Genomic DNA, 20,781 nt, shown 5'->3' with positions numbered 1-20,781 from the left:
GCTGGGGGCATGTGCACGCGCTTTTAAGCTCAATGCGCATGCGCATTGAGCTTAAAAGTCACGGGCACTGCAAGGAATCGCCACGATTCCTTGCAAGTTGGACAAAGAGTGGATAAGCCCCCATAGTCTCGCTTGCTCGATGCGCATGCGCATCGACAGGCGAGACCTAAAAACAAATGCATCAATATATAGAGCGAAGGTTTTTTTTAGACTAATGTCTACAGTAAATGTTGAGCACAATTACGCCCCGCGCACACTAAAAAGGGCTACTATTCCTCCTCCTTCGCCCTTTAGTTAAATACAGGATTTTGCCAGCCCTCCGTCGTCGTACTCTTTTGAATATCATAGTATAAAAATAATAAGTATTTTCCTCTCGTCTGGTGAAATCCTGAAGGGCTATCTCCATTCTAAGATGGCCGCCACGAATGCACTGCACGAAAGCGTCTCTTCTGAGTTGGTTGCGTCCTCTACCACGCTCATACGTATTATAGAAACCGGAAGTTTTAGAGATTGCTTGTGTAAAGACATGGCTGCTCGCTGTCTTGTTGTTATTCTCGGGGCCACAGGGACTGGCAAGTCCAAATTGGCCCTGCAGCTGGGTAGGGTCTTGGGTGGCGAAATTGTCAGTGCCGACTCCATGCAGGTGAGATTTCGAGTACACATCGACTGAAGGGGTGTAGGGTAGTTAGGAGTAGAAGACAGGTGTCCAGGAGGGCGACCCAGGGTAGTCTTGGGGCCCACATGCACCGCCGCGGGTAGAATTCAGCGTGGAGGTGGCAGTCATGCGGAGGAAAAGATGGGTAGGTTGTGCAAAAAGAATGGCCACGAAATGTAAGATTGTTGGGGGCTATTTGACTTAGGTAGAGCTTGATGGGCTACAACTGGCAGCTGTCAATCTAGAAGTCAACGGGATACCAGATGTTTATGTTTTAGTGTCACTTACATTTGACACTGACAAAATGCATGCGATCATAGATGACTGCGGCCACGCTCTCATCTGATTGACCTCTTTCTTCATCAGCGAGGAGTCTCAAAACAAATTATTGAGGTTCTTTCGTTGCGTCGCTGAGACTGATAAAGTAAAACACATGAACGAAATAAAGGAGACCACACATGTTTATAATATTATACGTCATGACATTCCTATGTTAGTCGAGTGATTTGACGGGGATGAAATGCCTGGGCGCAGAGGATGGCTTGGAAGAAGTTTGTGTCCGTGTTTCATGCGACTCGAGTTTCTCCATTGAAATCCATATTTTTGCTTCTTCATTGCTAGTATTTCATATGCAGAAAGGTTGTGGCTTTAAAACAATAATTGTGTACGTGTGTGGGGGGGGGGGGTGTTATATTCCCCATTGACTTATAAAATATGGTCGATTTCAGGCGGAAGCGTCTCCCAATAAATCGGGTCTTTTGGCATGTAACGGAAGACAGCAACTCACATAGTCCATGTTGAAGGTTTGTATTCTGGTCCAGCACCTGCTGTGCTTACCCAGGCCATCAAACCTTTCAATTTGCTTATACGTTGTGCATTCCTGATCGAAAATCTCAGATTTAACCCCGTATACTCCTCAGCTTTGCCACTCATATTGGTACTATGAACAGAAAATCTTAAGTCACAACTTTGTTACTTTCCAGTGCTGATTTTTAATGCTAAACTTGACTAAGGACAAGCATTGGCAAAGCCAATAAGTCTTACCTATGGAAGAGCTTTTGCCACTGTTTTTAGCCATGTTGTATACAAGCATGGCTAAAAGTTTGTGGCATAGAGGAGAGTGGTGTGGCATCGCTGTAGAATGTAGTTGCGTAGATTAGAGTGGTGTAGAGCAGACAAGAGTCTAGTGGTGTAGAGTACAGTGGCACAGAATGGTGCAGAGTAGAGTGATATAGAGTAGAGTTCAGTGGCATACAGTGCAGCTGTGCGGAGTAAATTAGATTGGCCTATAGTAGAGTGGTGCAGGGTAGAGTGCAGTGGTTTGGCAAAGAGTGCAGTGGCGAAGAGTACATTGGCATAAAGTTGAGTGGGAGAGAGAGGCCTAGAGTGGAGTGGTGCAGAGTAGATTGATGTGGATTGCCATACCGTAGAGTATGCATGGTGTGGTAGCGCACTGCCATTATAGACCACATCTTTCAATTGAAATGGGCATTTTTTTTTGCACACACAGTTTTATTGATAAAAATATACAGCATGTTAACGATAATGTTTGGTAATGTCATCAGCTAGTGTATCGATTTTTGATCGTATTAAATGTTTCCACCACACTTCATAATTACAACCAATGTGCTTAAATTGCGCTTTATTGATTCTGATATATTATGAAATATCTGCACAGTTCATTCACAGACATTTACATTTTGTTATGCATTGGAAAAAAGGCTTTCTTTTACAGCAAGATTGTCCCATACATCCTCTCACTTCGAAGTCAGAGAAAGAAAAGTAAACACCTAACGCCCTCGAAAGTGACAGCCTGACTTTTGATATCTGTCTTTGAATGCACAGCAAATGTGACAATCTAAGAACAAGACTTAATGACCTGTTTACACAAAGCTATCACATGGAAGAATACAGTAAATAGACAATGTATCATGGGTGGGATAAATTCATCCTCGACAACCTAAACCAAATAACGCCTTCAAATCAAAAGCATGCAAATGTGAGTTACAAAGCCAATAGTAATCAATTTGTGTGATGTCATTCCAGGGAAGGAAGCTTTCTGGATGTCCCCAAGATGATTTTAGCAAACAAGACAGCAGTGCTGTCCAGTAGCCTTTGACCTGAAAGTGACTACCAATTTTGCAGGTTGGCAATGGTCCAAATGAGCCAAACTACATAGGTTTCTCAGTCTAGGTAGCATAAAATTCGCAGTCATTGATGTCTCTAATTTCTGTCTCAGTGGCAACAGAAATTTCACAATTCTTTTTATTTGTGTAGACTGTCGCATCCTAGCTTCGCCTTGTCTGTATATGTTTATGTAGCATTTAATGGAGCAGGCCAGGTGGCTAAAATTATGAAAGAAAAACGTGCTCCGCTGAAACGGATGGATGCTTTTCGTATCACACATAGGATACATCTTTCTAAGCCTATACTAATGTTTTTAATTTTAGATATACCTTACTCCTGCGAGTATCTAGGTGCTAAGATGTAAGGTCTGAAAAGGGAATGCAGCGCAATTCAGATTGAACAACCATTTTTTAGTTCGAGCCTGGGCAGCGCTTGCAGTGCTCTGTGAGGCATGCTGTTTTCAGGTAGGGAATTGAAGCTCTGCTCATATTTTTCATTAGTTTGTGTCAATGTCCACTCTAAACTGTAGCTGTGCATTAGTCAAAAGGCTTAGTATTCCCTCCTTAGTACCGCCTTGTCTCATTTTGTAACCATCCCATGGCGGTACCACGGTATTTGTGTTGTTACTCAGTAGACTTTAATTACAGCCTTCAAGCACTATTTTCTCGAATAGCTTTGTCACGCCTGAAATAGGACAGTCTCCCACCTAACGCTTTTTAAATTTTATTAGCTCGCATTTGCAAGAGTTTAAGCAATTGGCTTTTTATATGACAATGCCTTATATTTATCTGTTTTAAAAACAGATAAAAAAGGCATTGTCATTTACAATGCCAATAGCTCAAACTCTCGTAAATGCGAGACCTATTGCATTGAAATGCTTGTTTCTATTATCAACTATGTATGATAAATTGTCCCAAAAATGAATTTTGACGCAGCATTTCTGTGATAAATAACTTTACTTGTTACCAATGTTTTTTCATAGATCTTTGCAGAGACTATGAAAAAAGTAAAGGAAAAAATGGCAATCTTTTAATAACTATATTTTCAGATGGCTTGTTTATCTGAACAGTTGGGACATAATTTCTCTGAAGCCAACTGATTAAATCACCTCCATGGCTGCACACCTACCCTTTTCCCCATCTTCACAATTGACTTTGTTCACTTAGGATCGGGTGATTTGACTGGGATACGGGACATGAATGCTTCCCTCATTCCTGTTGGCACAAACATTGTTTGGTGCCTAAATGGTAGTATTAGGGCATGAAACTTTTTAGTGCAGTTCTCCTACCATGTAGTGTCATTGCCATTTGTTCAGAGCCTTTATGTTCTGTAAAGAGATGCATGCTGCTATTGTGACATTATCACATTTCTGACCACTATATTATCCTTTGTGCAGAGAACCCCTGGAACCAAAATGTATGACAAATGATCTGGCCTCATCCTAGCCAGCGTCTGTAACAAGTGATGTAGAGTACATGAATGTGAGATGCAGAGCATGCTGTGGTTCAGATGTGTACTTAAAATCTGGCAGTCCCAAAATCATATAGTATGGGCAAGGAAAAAGATACATAGGATTCAGCTAGGCCATAAGGTTTGTGCATGAAAAGGAGGTGGTGTCAGAAGTAGGCAGTAGTATCCTGTGCAAATGTGTACTGGTCTGTCTTGATCCGTACATGAAGGAGTTATGGAAAACACCAGCGTTTTTGTATTATTCTAAACTTTACTGAGAAGGAAAGTAATACAGTGGGAAAAGCAGCATTACATAAATTAAGACCATTGAATAAAAAATGAGTGAATGTGATATTCAGGGCTCGAAAAATCCAAGAAATGGTACTAGTCCTGCAGGACTAGTACCTTAAAAAATGTCCTCGACCTAACTGCAACCTACTTGACCTCTGTCTCTGAAAGCAGAGCAAATATGACAAGATAACAAGATTTAAAGGCATCTTTATTGCTCATTCATTTTGTGATCAATAAAAATTCCTTTAAATCTTGTTATCTAAGTTGGTTTGTTTTCCTACTCGCCAGAAAGGGCGAGTAGGACCTAAAAACAGCTCGACCTTGTTAAATTTAGCTAGACTATGTGAGCGGTCGAATGGAATTTTCGAGCCCTGATATTGTCTTTTATAATACTAGTAAGCATGGAATTAATATGAAAAAGTCAATGCTATGTTAATCAGAGAGTCCAGGTAGCGGTCTCCAATACTGTTGTACAATTCCACTCTTTCTGGTATGTACAGGAATGTCCTTTCTGATAGGGCAAGTATTGAAATCTCCATTATCCAATTTCCTATTGACATATTTATTGAGGACTTTTAAGTAAAAGGATCTTGGTCACCATATTAGCTTCAGAATCAGTTTATGGGGCCTCCTTTCAAAAGCTTTGGCTGTCTGTTGTAGAAAGACCCATTGTGTACAATAGCAATATTTAGTGTTGGCTTTAAATCAGCCCATTCCTTTGCATTGATAGGCTTTCATGGTTATACCTTGTTTTTAGCCTTGAACAGCACTTCCTGGCAATGCAAAATTACAACTTTTCAGCTTTAAAAACAAAAACAAAAATACTTTTTAACTTTCCCCAAAATATTCTAAGACCGGTTTTAGAAGTGGATATAAAGCCACACAGGCTGTTTTGGGGAAAGCTACTTAGGCTTTGGAATAGTACATTTGCTTTCCCAGTTTCCAACAATCAGGGAGCTACTTTACAGGCCTCTCTCACCACGCATTTATTTACCTGTATGGTTGCGAAAGACCATTGTGAACTTTACTAAGAGCTTCTGTTGGGCTTTCAGTGGTTGGCTTTGTTGTGACTCTCATTTGCTTGTTTCCTATTCAGTGGTTTTCCTTCCTCTTCTTCTCTGGAGTATAGATTATTACCATCCTTTTGATGGGCTTACCTGTATCCTTCCACTACTCACTTTTAGAGGACTTTTTTTGTAAATCACTCCATAAGAGTGCAATCGTTCTAGCATTGCCCTTTTGTCTCTTCTGTGTATGTCTCCCATGCCACATGCACACATCCAGCACACTGTATTGCTTTCTTCCTTGTGTACCACTCTGGCTTGTGTGCTTCTCCGCGCTGAACCCCCATCCACATCCAAGCGTAGTGTTGCTCTCTCACTCTTATACTGCTTTTCCTTTCAACCCCCACCGGCCTTATTAGGTTTCGACCTGGCATTCTGTGCAAGCCGTTCGTGCAGGCAAAATCTATTGTTTACATATATTGGCTTCAGGAACGTCCCCCGGCTCCCATTGGCTAGCTCCATAAATGCAGGCTAGCCATTGGGAGCCGGATCTGTCTGTCAAGGCCGGACCAGATTGGGGGGCGTTCCCGCGATTTTTTCCCTCTCCACCCACTTCTGATCGTCATCGCGGCGGTGGGTGGGTGTTATTTTTTATTTTCGAGTCGGCCTGTTTTCTTCTTTTTACAAGTGTCTGTTGTTGGAGTTGGCTGCAAGATTTGAGTTCCCATGAAGCAATCAGGTAAGGAGCATTTTTTTTTTATATAATGTCTTTTTTTTGTTTCCTTTGTCGGTTCCGCCGTGTTGTGTGAGCTGTTATGTACTTTGGCTCGTGAGCTCTGTTTCCCGCCCCCCCTCCCGCTGTCCGTGTGTCTGTTTCGCCCCCCTCCCCATGTGTCCGTTCCGCCCCCCTCCCAGTGTGCCCGTTCCCGCCCCCCCTCCCCTTTCACTCTCCGTTGCTTGTTTCCTAATTATGGGCAGTTCAGGTTTAGGGCAGCCAAGGCTGTTATCCTCTCGCGCAGTGCCTCGCTCCCAGCTTGGAAGCATGAATGTTTGATGTAGTGAAGCTTTGCAAATCCGCGGTGGATTGCTGAGCAGCAATTTCCTGCTCAGGCCCGCAGGACGCTGCTAACCCAGCCATGTCTGATTATCTGGGGCCTGGGGAGCGGGATGAAACCTCCTGAGAAGCTTGGCGGGGTGTTGCGGGGGCTTAAAGTAAGCTTGTCGAGGTCAGGCAGAAAGCCCTCATTGATACCAGATTAGTCTTGGCGGAGATGGCCACCGTCACACGGCCCTTCAGACTGACTCGAAGGCAGCTTGCTTTACCAGATGGGAACAGCTCCTTTTCGGTTCATTGACGTGCATTCCGCACTTTCTGAATACCAGCGCATCCTGGGCGCGGATTTCTCCCTTCCTATTCAGTTGTATGGTCGATTAAAACACGATTTGCATTTCCTTGACCGATGGGAAGGATTTGCCAGTTTAGAACTTGGGAACATCGTGCTACAATTATGTATTATGAAATTACCTGATAGTCAGCCCATGGTTAAAGTCATATCTTTTGTTCGATAGCAAAACATTGCTTGAAAATTAAATTAGGCAAAGCATTAAAAAAGAAAAGTTACCTAACAAGGTAGTGAATCATTAGACACACACGAGGCAGACCGTGCATGCATTTATTAGGTTTCCAATTATGAGTGCAGTGCAGTGAATTGGCTTTGTTGTATTAAGGCCCACTGAACATCATGGCGGCTCTGATGCAAGAAGGGAAAATGTTGGCCATTTGAATGTGTTTGGGCTGCCCGAAGTGGCACAGCAAGGATGCCCTTGTACCCAATAGAATCTGGAAAATAGGCATACTCCCCTGATTTGGTAGTAAAAAGGCAGTAGTGTTTGAGGTGCAGTAGGCCCTGCAGACCCCTGTGCCTCCATGCCAGCACACCTGCTGTTCTATTGATGTGTGGGGGGGCTCGCAGTGTGTGGGGGGGCTCTGTGTGGGGAGGCTCTTTGTGTGGGGGGGCTGTGTGGGTGTGTGTGGGGGGCTCTGTGTGGGGGGGCTCTCTGTGTGTGTGTGGGGGGGGCATTTGCGAGAGATTAAGCTATTGGCATTGTAAATGACAATGCCATTTATTTATCTGTTTTCAAAACCAACACATAAATAAAAATGTTGTCATTTACAATGCCAATAGCTCTAACTTTTGCAAAGGCGAAACCGTTGCATTGTAAATGCTTGTTTTGATTTTATGCTTTGTATTGCTTACCCGTGCCTGCTCTGCCATCCTTCGTTGGCAACTTTAGGTCTCGCCTACCAGCTGACTGATTACAAAAGGCCTTTTGTAGGCTTACACGAACTTAGTGGACTTACAGCCCACAAATTGCTTACTGTTGATTGGATTTATTGTTGCTCCTTTGCTTATTTTTTATTAGTTGACTTGTCTTCCTTTTCTTGTTTTTGTCCCTCCGGAGCAGATCCTAGTCTGCTTACAATCCTTTTGATTGGCTGACTTGTATCCTTCCATCCACTTCCCACTTTTAGGGAACTACTTTTTTCTTTTTGGTTAAGAATTCCATGAATACATATTTTCCAGTTCTTACTCTCGTGTTTCTACCTCACTCTGTGTTGCTCTTTCTCTCATATGCTTCTTACCCTGCTCCCCAGATTTCTCTCTCCCTATCGTTCTACTCCCCAAAATAGCTTTATTTGTAGGTCTCTCTCCTAGCGACGCATGCGCTGCTCGCTTGCGAGATATTATCGTCGGTTTTGCTTTGGAAGCGGGGTGGAAGCTCCACCCATGCTTTTTATTGGCATGGGTCAAAAATGCCTGCTTTTAATTGCAAGGGAGACATGTTAGTTCCCTCCCTGCCTCCTGTTTGCCGTGCCTGCCCGAACTGGAGATGTGCACGCGCACTGCTTCTCTTTTGCTCACGGCGTTTCAGGCATTGTATCAGTCCAGTCATGATACAGTTCGCTGCACGCCAGCCCGCCGTTCATTGACTCCGCAGCATAGGTCCATTATCTTGGCTTTCCTTGATGGTCTGTTCCTAAGCCCCTTGTCCTGACACTTGCATCATAGCTCTGATTGCAGCGCACGGGTGGGTGGCAGTGAAGGTCTCTCGTGTAATCGTGGGTGAACTGGTCATATAGATCCCAGACATTAAAGACTACCCCATCCGTACAACGGCATAACGAGGAAGAAAATGATTTAAATACCTTACACCGGGTTTGCGCAGCAGCCTGCACCCCTGTGGGCACCGTCTGTCAGTCCTCACTGTCCAGGGAACTAGGTACTAATCAGCAGGGGAAATAAGAGTTTTCATGTTTGTAGCTGGTTCCTGCAGATTGCTAGTTTCTTCTTTGGACTATTGTAGATGGATTGTTTTTTAACCTTTTGTGACTAGCAACAAGATAAATTTGAGTGAACTCAGTGTGCTATAGATATGATAATTAAATACATGCCACATTTTTTTTCAATGGGGACATGCATGTGCTGTGTCCGATATCTCTGCAATGGGGCTATTCATCTTGTGTTCAGTGTCACTGCAGTGGGGACATTTATTTAGTGTGTTCGATGTCACTGTAATGGGGACATTTATTTATCTTTTGTTTGATGTCACTGCAATGTGGATTTTTATTTAGGCCCCCACATTTTATTATAATGGTGACATTAAGTGTGCTCTGTCCCTGCGTTGGGGAGGTTTATTTAGTCTTCCTGGGGCTGTGTGTTTAGTGTGCCTGGTGTGATTGCACTCGGGACATTTATTTAGAGGGCTCCATTTCACACAGTGTATGAAACCCCACTTCGAGGGGCGCCTGGTTTAGTCCTCGCTGTGTTGTACAACTGGTGTGGCCTAGTAGAAATGGTCGATAGTGTGGTATGACTACAGGAATCATTGCGTGATGTGCTTGTGTCCTTTTGAATCCCTATCGGCAGGATCATTTGTAAAACACTCCCCCTTCACTATTTCTGTTTCATTGGTTCCCAAAATTTCTCTTTCTCCTTCTTCACTCCTTTTCCAACTTACTATCTCTTGTGCTCTATGTCAAAACCCGATGGTGAAAAATAAGTACTAGCCCCCAAGCACAAGTGCACTTATAATTGGTGCAGATCACTAAGAATAAAGCACTTAAAACAAGCATTTGCAATGCAATAGGTCTCGCATTTCAGTTTGTGCTATTGGCACTGTAAATGCCAATGCCTTTTATTCATTTGTTTTGAAAACCTAAAAGAGACTGCCAGCCTTGCTTCTCATAAGCAAGGACTATAAGTACAAAGTGCTTGTTTACACACAGCTTGCAGGTTTTCAAAAGCATAAATAAAAGGCATAGTCATTTACAATGCCAATAGCTCAAACTCTCGCAAATGCGAGACCTATTGCATTGCAAATGCTTGTTGTTTTAAGCAACGACACTCCCTCCCCATCCCCCCCCTTTCCCCCCCCCCCCTTCCCTCTTTGTTGGTCGTTTTTGGAGGTGGGGAAGGCAAACAGAAAATTTCTAATGGTCTCACCACCTTTAAAAAGTGTTTTCCCACTCACCCAGTTTCCTTCTTTCTGTTTTTTTAATTTGCCAATCCATTTCAGTACAATAAATTAAATAATGTCTTGCATGCTATTTTGCAGGCGCAGGCAGGCGTGGTGACACGGGCCTGCCTAGAGAATGTCTCTGCTGCATCATCATGCCTTTTTTCCCCTCTTTTGGACAGTGATGTACAGCATTACCAAAAGCCATTGGCAAAGCCAATGGGACCCTAAGGCACAATTAATTGACTTTGCTGGTGCTTTATTTTTAATGTTTCCGTTTTATGGAGGGCGGCTGGATTCTTGCGCTGCTACAAGAAAATTTGTTTTTGTGTACTTGCATTAAAAAAAAAAAAATATATATATATATATATATATATATATATATATATATATATATATATATTTTTTTTTTTTAATTTATTTATTTACTGATATAAGTTGCGTCCGCCATCTTACATTGATTAATTTAACTGAAAAAATAGAAAATTGGGCCTTTGTAAATCTGTTGGTGTGTGCATGCCTGGGGGCGTCGTATGCACACATAGGACGCCCCCAGAATGATGTAAACCGCAACAGTTGCCATGTCATCAGACTTTTTCTTTTTTTTTGGCATATGTTGTACCGCGTTGTGGAAAAAAACATTGGGATAGAATTTAGGTGTACAATGCAGGACCTATTGGTTTTCCCAATTTTTGTTTTTGCCTGCACTTATAGGAGTGCATGCTTTTTTTCCTCTCTTCCTTGTTTGTTTTACGTTTCACCCTTCCTATTCTTCTGTTCATTTTGCTCTTCCCTCCCATTTCTCCGTTGCTTTCCCACCCTACCCGACTTTATTTTTGTTTCTTTTATTTTCCTACTACTTCATAGAGTTGGGTGTTTAATTGCTCCTGCTCTCATCCGCTCATTCCCCTCGTATCCTATGCTTCGCCCGTTGCACTGCCATCCTTTCACTCTTTAAACTTTATTTTAATTCTAATTGTATTAATTTTTTTTAACAGGGTTGTTCAGGCAATGTAGAGTGAGAAAACCACTTTCTCACCCACTGATCAGTCTAAAACAAAGACCACCCTCTCAATTTACCGTGAGTCTTGCTGATAGTAGTTCTTGGGGGCACAGGTCACATACTTGCAGGAATTAATTAAGAGAATCGCCTTAATCATCATGTGTTCCTTCCTTTTTGGTAATGAACATCCAAAAGAGAGTGAAGTGATGACTAGAGCACCCTGTATGTGTGTCCTAACACCACATGTGCCGTACAGGCATAGAAGGCTACATGAACTTGATGCCCTACTTGCTCGTCTCCTCTCCTGTGCTCTTTATTTTACATTTTCTTCTTTTGCTTCTCACATCTGTTCCATCTTATGCACTCAATTTCCCTCTCCCTTCTTGTCCTTTAGATGTGTCTTGCCATTTGTTCTCTAATGTCCCCTTCCATCTCCTGTGATTCTTTGCTTGATTTCCTAAGTTTCTGATATTGAACTCCCTCTGAGTCAGTCCTTTCGTATTGATTGTATTTGAAAATGTTGTTTTAAATCTTGTTTGTGGGGACATATTACCTCCTAGTTTTTGAGGTTAACACTACCACAGACTCCGCAGTTAAGGCAACACTATTCATGCAGATTAACTAAGACATATCGTGCCCAGAGGTGTAGCCCATATTTTTATTTCCTTCTGTAGTCTGCATATTCCTTTCCAGTACTGTGCTCCACTTCTTTCTCCACATCCTCTGTTGTGCTACACATTTTACTCTCCTCTGCTACCCACCATCCTTCCATGGTCCATACATCCTTCTCATGATCTTCCCCTTACCCCGAAACGTCCAGCTTACCTCCTGTTTCCCACACGTCGTCCTCCCCAGTGACTTGCATGACCCTCTCATGAACTTCCTCGCATCCTGTGATCACACATCTGTCTCAATATCTTCCTCTCCTGAACTGTGTGCCACATATCCTTATCCGCTGTCCCCTCCAGTGCTTTGCAATGCATTCATTGCATGTATGTAGCACTTGCTTCCCCTCGAGGTGTTTAAGTGCTTTATGGCAAGTAGCACAATGTTATCTGCCTTCCTCACCCTGTACAAAGTGCACTATAACATAAAGATAGAGACTAGATCATTCTGCCCAGAAGACACAGCACCATGATGTAGCGCTCTTATTCTGCCGTAACAAACATCTGTTTTAACAGCCTCACTTGTTCTCTTTTAACACATCAGCACAACCACAGCTTACATGTTTGCTATATTTATATGTGTGACATTGTTTGTATTGTCTGTGTGTGAAATTTGCACACCAATTGTGTTAGGTGTAGTCACAAATATCAGAGGTTAAACAAGGGCAAGCATTGGCAAAGCCTATAGGTCTTGCCTATTGCAGTGTCATTTAGCCATGTTGTTCAACATAGGGGCTGAAAGTTAGAAAAAACGTTGCCGCTGCAAGCCCTTATCGCTTCATAGTGCTTTTTAGGTCTTGCATGTCGAGGTGTATGCGCTGGCCCCAGGGAGGTGTATTGAGCTTTGAGCTGACGAGCTCCTGGACGACGCACCTGCGTGCCGGTTCAGGCATCGAGGCCTTAGACGGTTGCATGGCGGCCTCTCTTCCACCCCTAACTATTTTCTCTACTGATGAGGGAAGTTATCCCGAAACCCGAGCCATGTCTCGGGCGATATCCTAAAACCCGGGACATGTATCGGGTCTAGAGATAATCAGTCCAACAAGTACCTACTTGCACCCACTGTGACGAACCACTCAAGAATTCCATGTACCAGAGTCCCGAGGGGCGATCCGGAGGAGGGCCTAGCGGTGTGCGGTCCATTGCGATTGTTTCTACAAATTGGCTCGCTTGAGCTTTGAGCTGACGAGCTCCTGGACGACGCACCTGCGTGCCGGTTCGGGCATCGAGGCCTTTGACGGTTGCTTGGCGGCCTTCTCTTCCACCCCTATTTTCTCTACTGATGAGGGAAGTTATCCCGAAACCCGAGCCATGTCTCGGGCGATATCCTAAAACCCGGGACATGTATCGGGTCTAGAGATCATCAGTCCAACAAGTACCTACTTGCACCCACTGGGTTGAACCACTCAAGAACTCCATGTACCAGAGTCCCGAGAGGCGATCCGGAGGAGGGGCTAGCGGTGTGCGGTCCATTGCGATTGTTTACAATAAAGGGCTTGCAGCGCTCCCATTGCTTACCATTCGTTGGCATCATTGCCACTAGTTTTTACTTCTTCCTAATTGGTCGGCGCGTGACATGCATCATTTCCTTTTACGTCTGTGGTACACAGCCGCAGGACAGGTTGATCAATTTTAATTAGTGCCCATCTGCTGCTCACGCTGTGATAAATTGTCTACTTTTTTTTTATATGTGCATTTTTATTTGTGTATGAAATCTACGGTTTTGGAGCTCTTTACATGAGCACCAGTTACAATACATAGTCACTTTAGGCACTGGAGAGATTGTGATTTACCCAGAATCACATAATTTTTAGCAGATGCAGAGACAACTTTGCCTACCCAGTTCCTAAGCTTGCAGCTTTGATTGTAGAGCGACCTCCTTCTACCCACTCCTCCATTTTATGTACAAATAAAAAAAAAATGCTGGGTACAGAAGGTTTTCTTGAAGCCCCTGTGCCCATGGCCAATGTTTGGGTTACCAAATAACAAGGCTGCTACCTAGTGTTGATTCCCCCATTTATGACCTTACACTCTGTGTCTTCATTTAACTATTGCAGGTTCTTTTTCACCCCTTCTTCCTTCCTTTGTCGTTGCTTCACTAGCTTACTCTTGTTTCGATGTTCTCACGTTTCTGCCCCTCCCTCTTCTCTTGCTCAAAGTGTGATGATGAAAAAATACCAAGCTAGAAAAATTAGTGCAGATGCCCAGCATCTGCAAACATTAGGCACTACGAGGGCTTTCTTTGTACTACACGTTTCCTCTATCAAATACACTCATTCACATACGTTATAATATTGATTTCTGGCCCCATTGCTGCATGAACATGAAACGTGTGTATTGTATTTGGTTCAGGTGTTTTTAGGAGTACCCCTTCTGCCACAACACTAACTCCACTGTCACCTGGTACATGGGGCGATGAAGGTGAATGGATCAGTTTGGAGCTGCTTTTCATCAGAGCTCCAGCTGCTGATACTGGAGATTGACTTGCAGCCTTCCAAGGCACCTGTGCATAACCACTTTTATCAGTGAGAGGTGTGCCTTTAATATATGCTTTGTTGGACTACAGTCAGTATGTATGTCCAGTACTGCTTCTGCCACCCATGTTTGTCTCTGTGCATCTCATATGTGTGTGTCCAGCACGGTGCCTGTGAGCTCATCTGCGTCTCTGTATCTGATGTCTCTCCATGTCTCGTCTCTGGCCATTTAGTATGTACTGGTGCAAGCGCCTCGCTGCTTTCTTCTGTATATATCTGTGTATCTCGCACGTGCCCATGGCTTCAAGTGGGATGATCACTCCATTCCACACAATTTCACTTTGCGCCCTACAATGTCACACAATTATACTCACTGCCCCATAATTCCACTCCATGCCACACCATTTCTCTCCACTGCACATAATGCCACACAATTCCTCTCCTAACAATTGCACTGCACGCTACACAAACTACTCTCCACATAGTGCTTTACAATTCCACTCCTCGCCACACAATGTTGTCCACTCCACACAATTTCTCTCCTCTCCCCACAGTGCCACGAAATTCACCCCATGCCACACAATTCCATGCCATGCCACATAATTCCACTCCACCCAATTCTACTCCAATTCGGCTACCAATTCTACGCCTCTCCACAGAATGCCACTCTAGTCAATTGTAATTATGTAGTGCTTACTACCCGATGAGGAGCTGAAGTGCTTTACAGCATGCCACTCCACGCTACTCAACTCCGCTACACACAGTGCCACAAAATTTCACTCCACACAGTGCTACTCCAGTCCACTCCACGTAGTGCCACTCCAACCCGTGCCACACAAGTCCACTACGCACACTCAATTCCACACCACCCAATTCCACTCCACTCCATTAAAACCTATTCGTTTCAGGTAGTCGAGGTCCATTGGCCTTGCAAATGCTTGTTCTCTTCTGTGTGCCATAGCTGTGTAGCTGGAGTCACTCCCTCGTAGCGCCTCTATATCATGACATTTCGCACGCAGTGTTCTCGGATAGTTCATGCACATCAACATGCGAGCCCGACCCCTTGAAGCTGTGCACGCGGTCCTGGCCGGTGGTGCTTGAGCTAAGCTGCTGTGCTGCACTTTGCGTTTCTGAGGCGGGGCGCGGGGGCACGCAGTGAGGAATTGATGCTGCGCTGAGTGTCGGGTTCCCTGGGCTCTCGAAATCCCACAGGCTTCCTCTAATTACCAGCTAATGGCAAGACGCTTGGGCAGAGCGGCGAATCCAAAGCTGGGGGGAGGGGCAGGGGCATGGCCAGGGGGGTACTAATATGCTTGGAGAGTGCGCAAGCCGTCGCAGATTTGAGTTTGAGCCCGCTCTGAATCTTGGGGAGTGTCTTCGCCTCTAGTCTACAGGGATAATAATAGCACTTCAGGCCTGCTTTTGTAGAGCTGGCTGCACCTGCACTCGGCGAACGGGATGCTTGCTGTAGATATTATGTCATGTATACAATGCACTGCAGGTGTCTCTCATTCTAGCTCCAGTGTCCGGACCTGCGTTCTGGGAGACGCCGGCGAGAATAATTTGAGTCAGTGGACTGAATGGGGGTGGGGGTATGTTTTACACCCTCTCTTCCGGTGCCCCGGTGGAAATGGCCTTTACGTTCTAGGAAGTTCTGAGCATCTTTTCTGGCGCTATATACTTACACATGTGTGGCTACGTTTGCCCCCAGTGTTTGCTTGCCGTGCCTGCTTGGCGCCTCCAGAGGCCACCCAGAACCAACCAGGCTATCCTACCGCTTGCCCAGACCGTCGGGTATGTCGCTCAGTTGAAGCTTTAGAATGTCGCCTCACGAGGACATTTGGGTTCAAATATCGCAGCCTTGCAGCTGCATGCAATGCTTTGTAGTTTGCCAGAGTGCAGCTGGTGCTAAATTCGTAGAGTGCAGTTGGTACAGAGCGTCGGAAACCGCAGGCAGCTGCAGGCTGGAGGAGTAAACCTAATGCGAAACTAGTGAGCGAGGCTATGATATGCGGCCCAGGGTGGGGTGGGGGAGCACACAGTTGCAAAGCTTGTTAAGCCCACTTAATGCGGCGCTTGGGGAATGGCAGAGTCCCTTGTTGTCATACATTTAAGAAGTGTTGATATTGAGGCAGCTGTTAGTGTGCGCCTGGCCTCGGGATGACTGTTCAAAGAGACCAGACGTATTATTGTGGCTCCTTCTGTTTTTCTCCGTAGTCTGGAATCTTTAGCTCCCATTTTTGCAGAGGCCCCGGGATGCTTCATCCAGACCCTTTCTTTGAGCTTTCTGCAGCGCCCTTCTATTTCACTTCTCAATTCCTAACATTTTTGTTGCATTTGCCTGCCGATGCTACAGACAGGAATGTCCCTTGTAGTCCTATCCTGCTCTCTTCTGTACTTGTATATTCCCAACATCTTTGTCAACCATACCTATTGATGTTGTAGTTAGACTTGTTCCTTGGAAGCCACTCCAATTCTCTTCATCTCGGCCGTTCCCACCGTCCTTGGCTCCTATGTTTGCTGATGCTCCGTGGATACTGTAGTAAAAGATACACAGATGATGGACGGAATGCAGAGCAAATCAAACATTTACACCCAGTCAAGAGATCTGGGTTAAATCCATCGTTCTTTTGCTCACCATGCCACCCCGGTTTAGACCTCGCCATATGCAAATTAGTCTTAACCCTGTGCCTCATGGGAACAGTACAGCCCACACTGCCAAGTCAGGTCTTCCCTTGACCAGAAACAAGCACCCTGGGACGGGTTTCAGGGCATCACTCCATATCAGTCAGACTGGCTTGAATCCAGTGGCACAGTGAGCAAGGGACCCACGTCTGGGCATACCGAGCGCTCTTAGGGCGAGAAAGCAAAAGACACACAGATGATGGACGGAATATAGAGCAAATCAAACATTCATCCCCAGTCAAGAGATCTGGGTTAAATCCATCGTTCTTTTGCTCACCATGCCACCCCAGTTTAGACACAGCCATATGCAAATCAGTCTTGACCGTGGATGTTCTAGCCACATGTTTGTTGTTTGTAACCCCCTCTGGCTCTTCTAATGTCTAGTCTCACAGTCTTAATATAATCGTCTGCCTCGCACCTCTTTATGAAACTTTCAACTGTGCAACCTGAATAAATCCACCAAGAGAGTTGTGAACCTTTAAACTGTGGTTGTGCCTTTACGCCCAACCTCGAATGGTCTGACTCTATTGAACCCATCGTACTTTTAATATTTGCAAAAGTGTGCCTAATAAACAAAACTTTTGGTTCACTTTAGCTTTTTTAATGATTGAGCATTATTCTTAATATATAAATATACTTTACATTAAATCAATTTGATTTGATAGTGTTTCCAACCTTTCTTGAGGGTGCTTCATCTTGAAGTTGACCACACTTGTCCTTTATATGGCCCAGAGTACTGAAGTCTGTTGTGTAATCCATGCAGCTCTGTGGCTCAGAATTCAGTGCAAGAGTGTCTGATTAAGATACCAAAAGTGCTGGTTGGAAGTGTCTCGAATATCTTTTTATCCTTCTACTTTGCTCCTGCTCTCGCCTTCATTTGAAGATGGCAGGTGGTGGCCTTACTTCTCCGTCGAGGGCTAAGGATATTCTCTTTTCTTGGACATTCTCATTCCTACTCCAGGTCAGCTCTAAGACATGTCCTCCGAAATCGCAGGGCGGGCCCCTGTTCACACACGTTTGCTGCTGGGGGTCAGAGAATATACAATTATCTTATGAGTCAAGTGGTGAGGTGTGCTCTTGTTATGTATGCCCTTTCTGTGTTTGTTTGCATTCAGTGAGACTTCATGTAATTGTTGGTGTGTATTGTATTGTGTTGATGTAGGTTATGCCTGTGTGCAGATGTTTTCTGCCTTTTGTGTTGCATTTTGTGTGATATCGATGTTTGCAGTCTATGTAGTTGTCAGATTTTAATGTTGATAAGATTCTGTTGGTTACGCCTTTGGTAGCGTCTGTGTAATATCTGTGTGCTAAAACTTTTGTTAATTAATCTTAACTTTACCAGTTGTATCTCAGTACATAAGAGTCACTGCTTGGCTGGCAATGGAAGGCAGTATCTTCTATATATTGAGACCAAATGGATTTTTCAAAGCTGCTACTTTTTCTGGGTCTGGCTGAGCCAGCTCGAAGTCAGATTTTTCATTATTTAAAATGGGACTTCTCAGACAGTCAGACTAGATTTGCTTTCCGTCTATTCTCCTATTCTGAAAAAGATCCATCTTTTAGGATTCTTTCCTTTGTTGGTGGCTCTACGCTAGATCTTTTAATTCTCGAACTGGGGCGTTCTGTCTGTTTGGAGTCTTTCTGTGCTTGCGGTGGGACCGGTACCTCTCGTAATTACCCTCCATCTGTTGCCTTGTTTGGTCCCCCTGCATCAATAAATCCCTTGGTATTATTGCCTGAATTGATTGTTCGTGGCTTGCCCCGTTATTTCGTTCTCTCAGTGGATGCCCTTATTTCATTAACAAATCAACCCAACTTCCATCTTAATTTGGCTCGCCAAGAACGTCTTTGTTTTATTCCTGTTCTCTGACCAGTCTGAATCCATGCAGAGAGATCAAGTTCATTTTCTGACCTTCAGGCAAGAAGGAAACATAACAATTCTAAAAGGAATATAGAATATGGAATACTACACCTTCCTTGTTCTTTTTTGATTCTTTACTCGTGCTCTCTCTTAATGCCTTTCCTTAACCACCCTCAAGCTCCTTTGTGGAGACCCAGGCCGTATTACAGATGACTGCGCCAATTGTCGCTGTGCGCCAGAGTATGTTTGTGCACAGACGCAAACGCACATAAACACAGAGTTCAAAGTCTGCGTCAACATCACTGCGCATTACAGACCGATCCTCTGGCCTTCTGTCCCCATTGTGTTGTGGGTTTCACTGAAATATGTGGCTCTGCTCTATCACTAACCTGGTGCCTGCCTCACTGGTCATGTTCTTCTCTTCGCGGTTTTGCTTTCTATTCCTATTAGTGTAAATTGATACTTGTTCGCCTGGTATTTGTGAATTTGCTTCCATTGTGTAGATGGATCACGTCTGCCCTTGTACTAACCTCTTATGAAGAGTGGAGTTATCAGACAGCCTGCTGACCCGGCCCCTCTCCCATCTGTGCGTCTGCAACTCTAACAAGTAACAACAAGCATTTACAATGCAATGGTTTTGCCTTTGTTAAAGTTAGAGCTATTGGCATTGCTCTTGACACTCTGAAGCTCCACTCTGCATTCTGAAGCTCCACTCTGCACTCTGAAGCTCCACTCTGCACTCTGAAGCTCCACTCTGCACTCTGAAGCTCCACTCTGAAGCTCCACTCTGAAGCTCCACTCTGAAGCTCCACTCTGAAGCTCCACTCTGAAGCTCCACTCTGAAGCTCCACTCTGAAGCTCCACTCTGCACTCTGAAGCTCCACTCTGAATCTGAACTCTGAAGCTCCACTCTGAAGCTCCACTCTGAAGCTCCACTCTGAAGCTCCACTCTGAAGCTCCACTCTGAATCTGCACTCTGAAGCTCCACTCTGCACTCTGAAGCTCCACTCTGAATCTGAACTCTGAAGCTCCACTCTGAATCTGCACTCTGCACTCTGAGTCTGCACTCTGAATCTCCACTCTGCACTCTGAAGCTCCACTCTGCACTCTGAAGCTCCACTCTGAATCTCCATTCTGCACTCTGAATCTCCACTCTGCACTCTGAAGCTCCACTCTGCATTCTGAAGCTCCACTCTGAAGCTCCACTCTGAAGCTCCACTCTGAAGCTCCACTCTGAAGCTCCACTCTGAAGCTCCACTCTGAAGCTCCACTCTGAAGCTCCACTCTGCACTCTGAAGCTCCACTCTGAAGCTCCACTCTGCACTCTGAAGCTCCACTCTGAAGCTCCACTCTGCACTCTGAAGCTCCACTCTGCACTCTGAAGCTCCACTCTGCACTCTGAAGCTCCACTCTGCACTCTGAAGCTCCACTCTGCACTCTGAAGCTCCACTCTGCACTCTGAAGCTCCACTCTGCACTCTGAAGCTCCACTCTGCACTCTGAAGCTCCACTCTCCACTCTGAATCTCCACTCTCCACTCTGAAGCTCCACTCTCCACTCTGAATCTCCACTCTCCACTCTGAATCTCAACTCTGAAGCTCCACTCTCCACTCTGAATCTCAACTCTGAAGCTCCACTCTGCACTCTGAAGCTCCACTCTGCACTCTGAAGCTCCACTCTGAAGCTCCACTCTGCACTCTGAATCTCCACTCTGAATCTCCACTCTCGACTCTGAAGCTCCACTCTGAAGCTCCACTCTGAAGCTCCACTCTGAAGCTCCACTCTGAAGCTCCACTCTGAAGCTCCACTCTGAAGCTCCACTCTGAAGCTCCACTCTGAAGCTCCACTCTGAAGCTCCACTCTGAAGCTCCACTCTGAAGCTCCACTCTGCGCTCTGAAGCTCCACTCTGCACTCTGAAGCTCCACTCTGAATCTGAACTCTGAAGCTCCACTCTGAATCTGAACTCTGAAGCTCCACTCTGAATCTGCACTCTGAAGCTCCACTCTGAATCTGCACTCTGAAGCTCCACTCTGAATCTGCACTCTGAAG

General features: G+C 44.8%; 1 protein-coding gene across 3 annotated transcripts in view; it reads left to right on the top strand.

Annotated features, from left to right (window-relative positions):
* Nucleotides 1–495: 495 nt before the first annotated feature.
* The window catches only part of TRIT1 (tRNA isopentenyltransferase 1), a 196,600-nt gene continuing 176,314 nt past the window's right edge, over nt 496–20,781 (top strand). Inside the window, exon 1 of one of the 3 annotated variants that reach the window (XM_086955769.1) lies at nt 496–643. In XM_086955769.1, the coding sequence (XP_086811895.1) occupies nt 527–643 (117 nt within the window). In that variant the 5' untranslated portion in view covers nt 496–526. Of the gene's footprint in view, nt 644–3,121; nt 3,247–20,781 lie in introns of those variants that run through there. The other 2 variants (XM_086955773.1, XM_086955770.1) reach the window with 2 other exon arrangements.

The sequence above is a fragment of the Lissotriton vulgaris genome, chromosome 2_1 (genome assembly GCF_964263255.1).
Source record: "Lissotriton vulgaris chromosome 2_1, aLisVul1.2, whole genome shotgun sequence".
Taxonomy (NCBI): domain Eukaryota; kingdom Metazoa; phylum Chordata; class Amphibia; order Caudata; family Salamandridae; genus Lissotriton; species Lissotriton vulgaris.
This window is presented reverse-complemented; position numbering and strand designations above follow the sequence as displayed.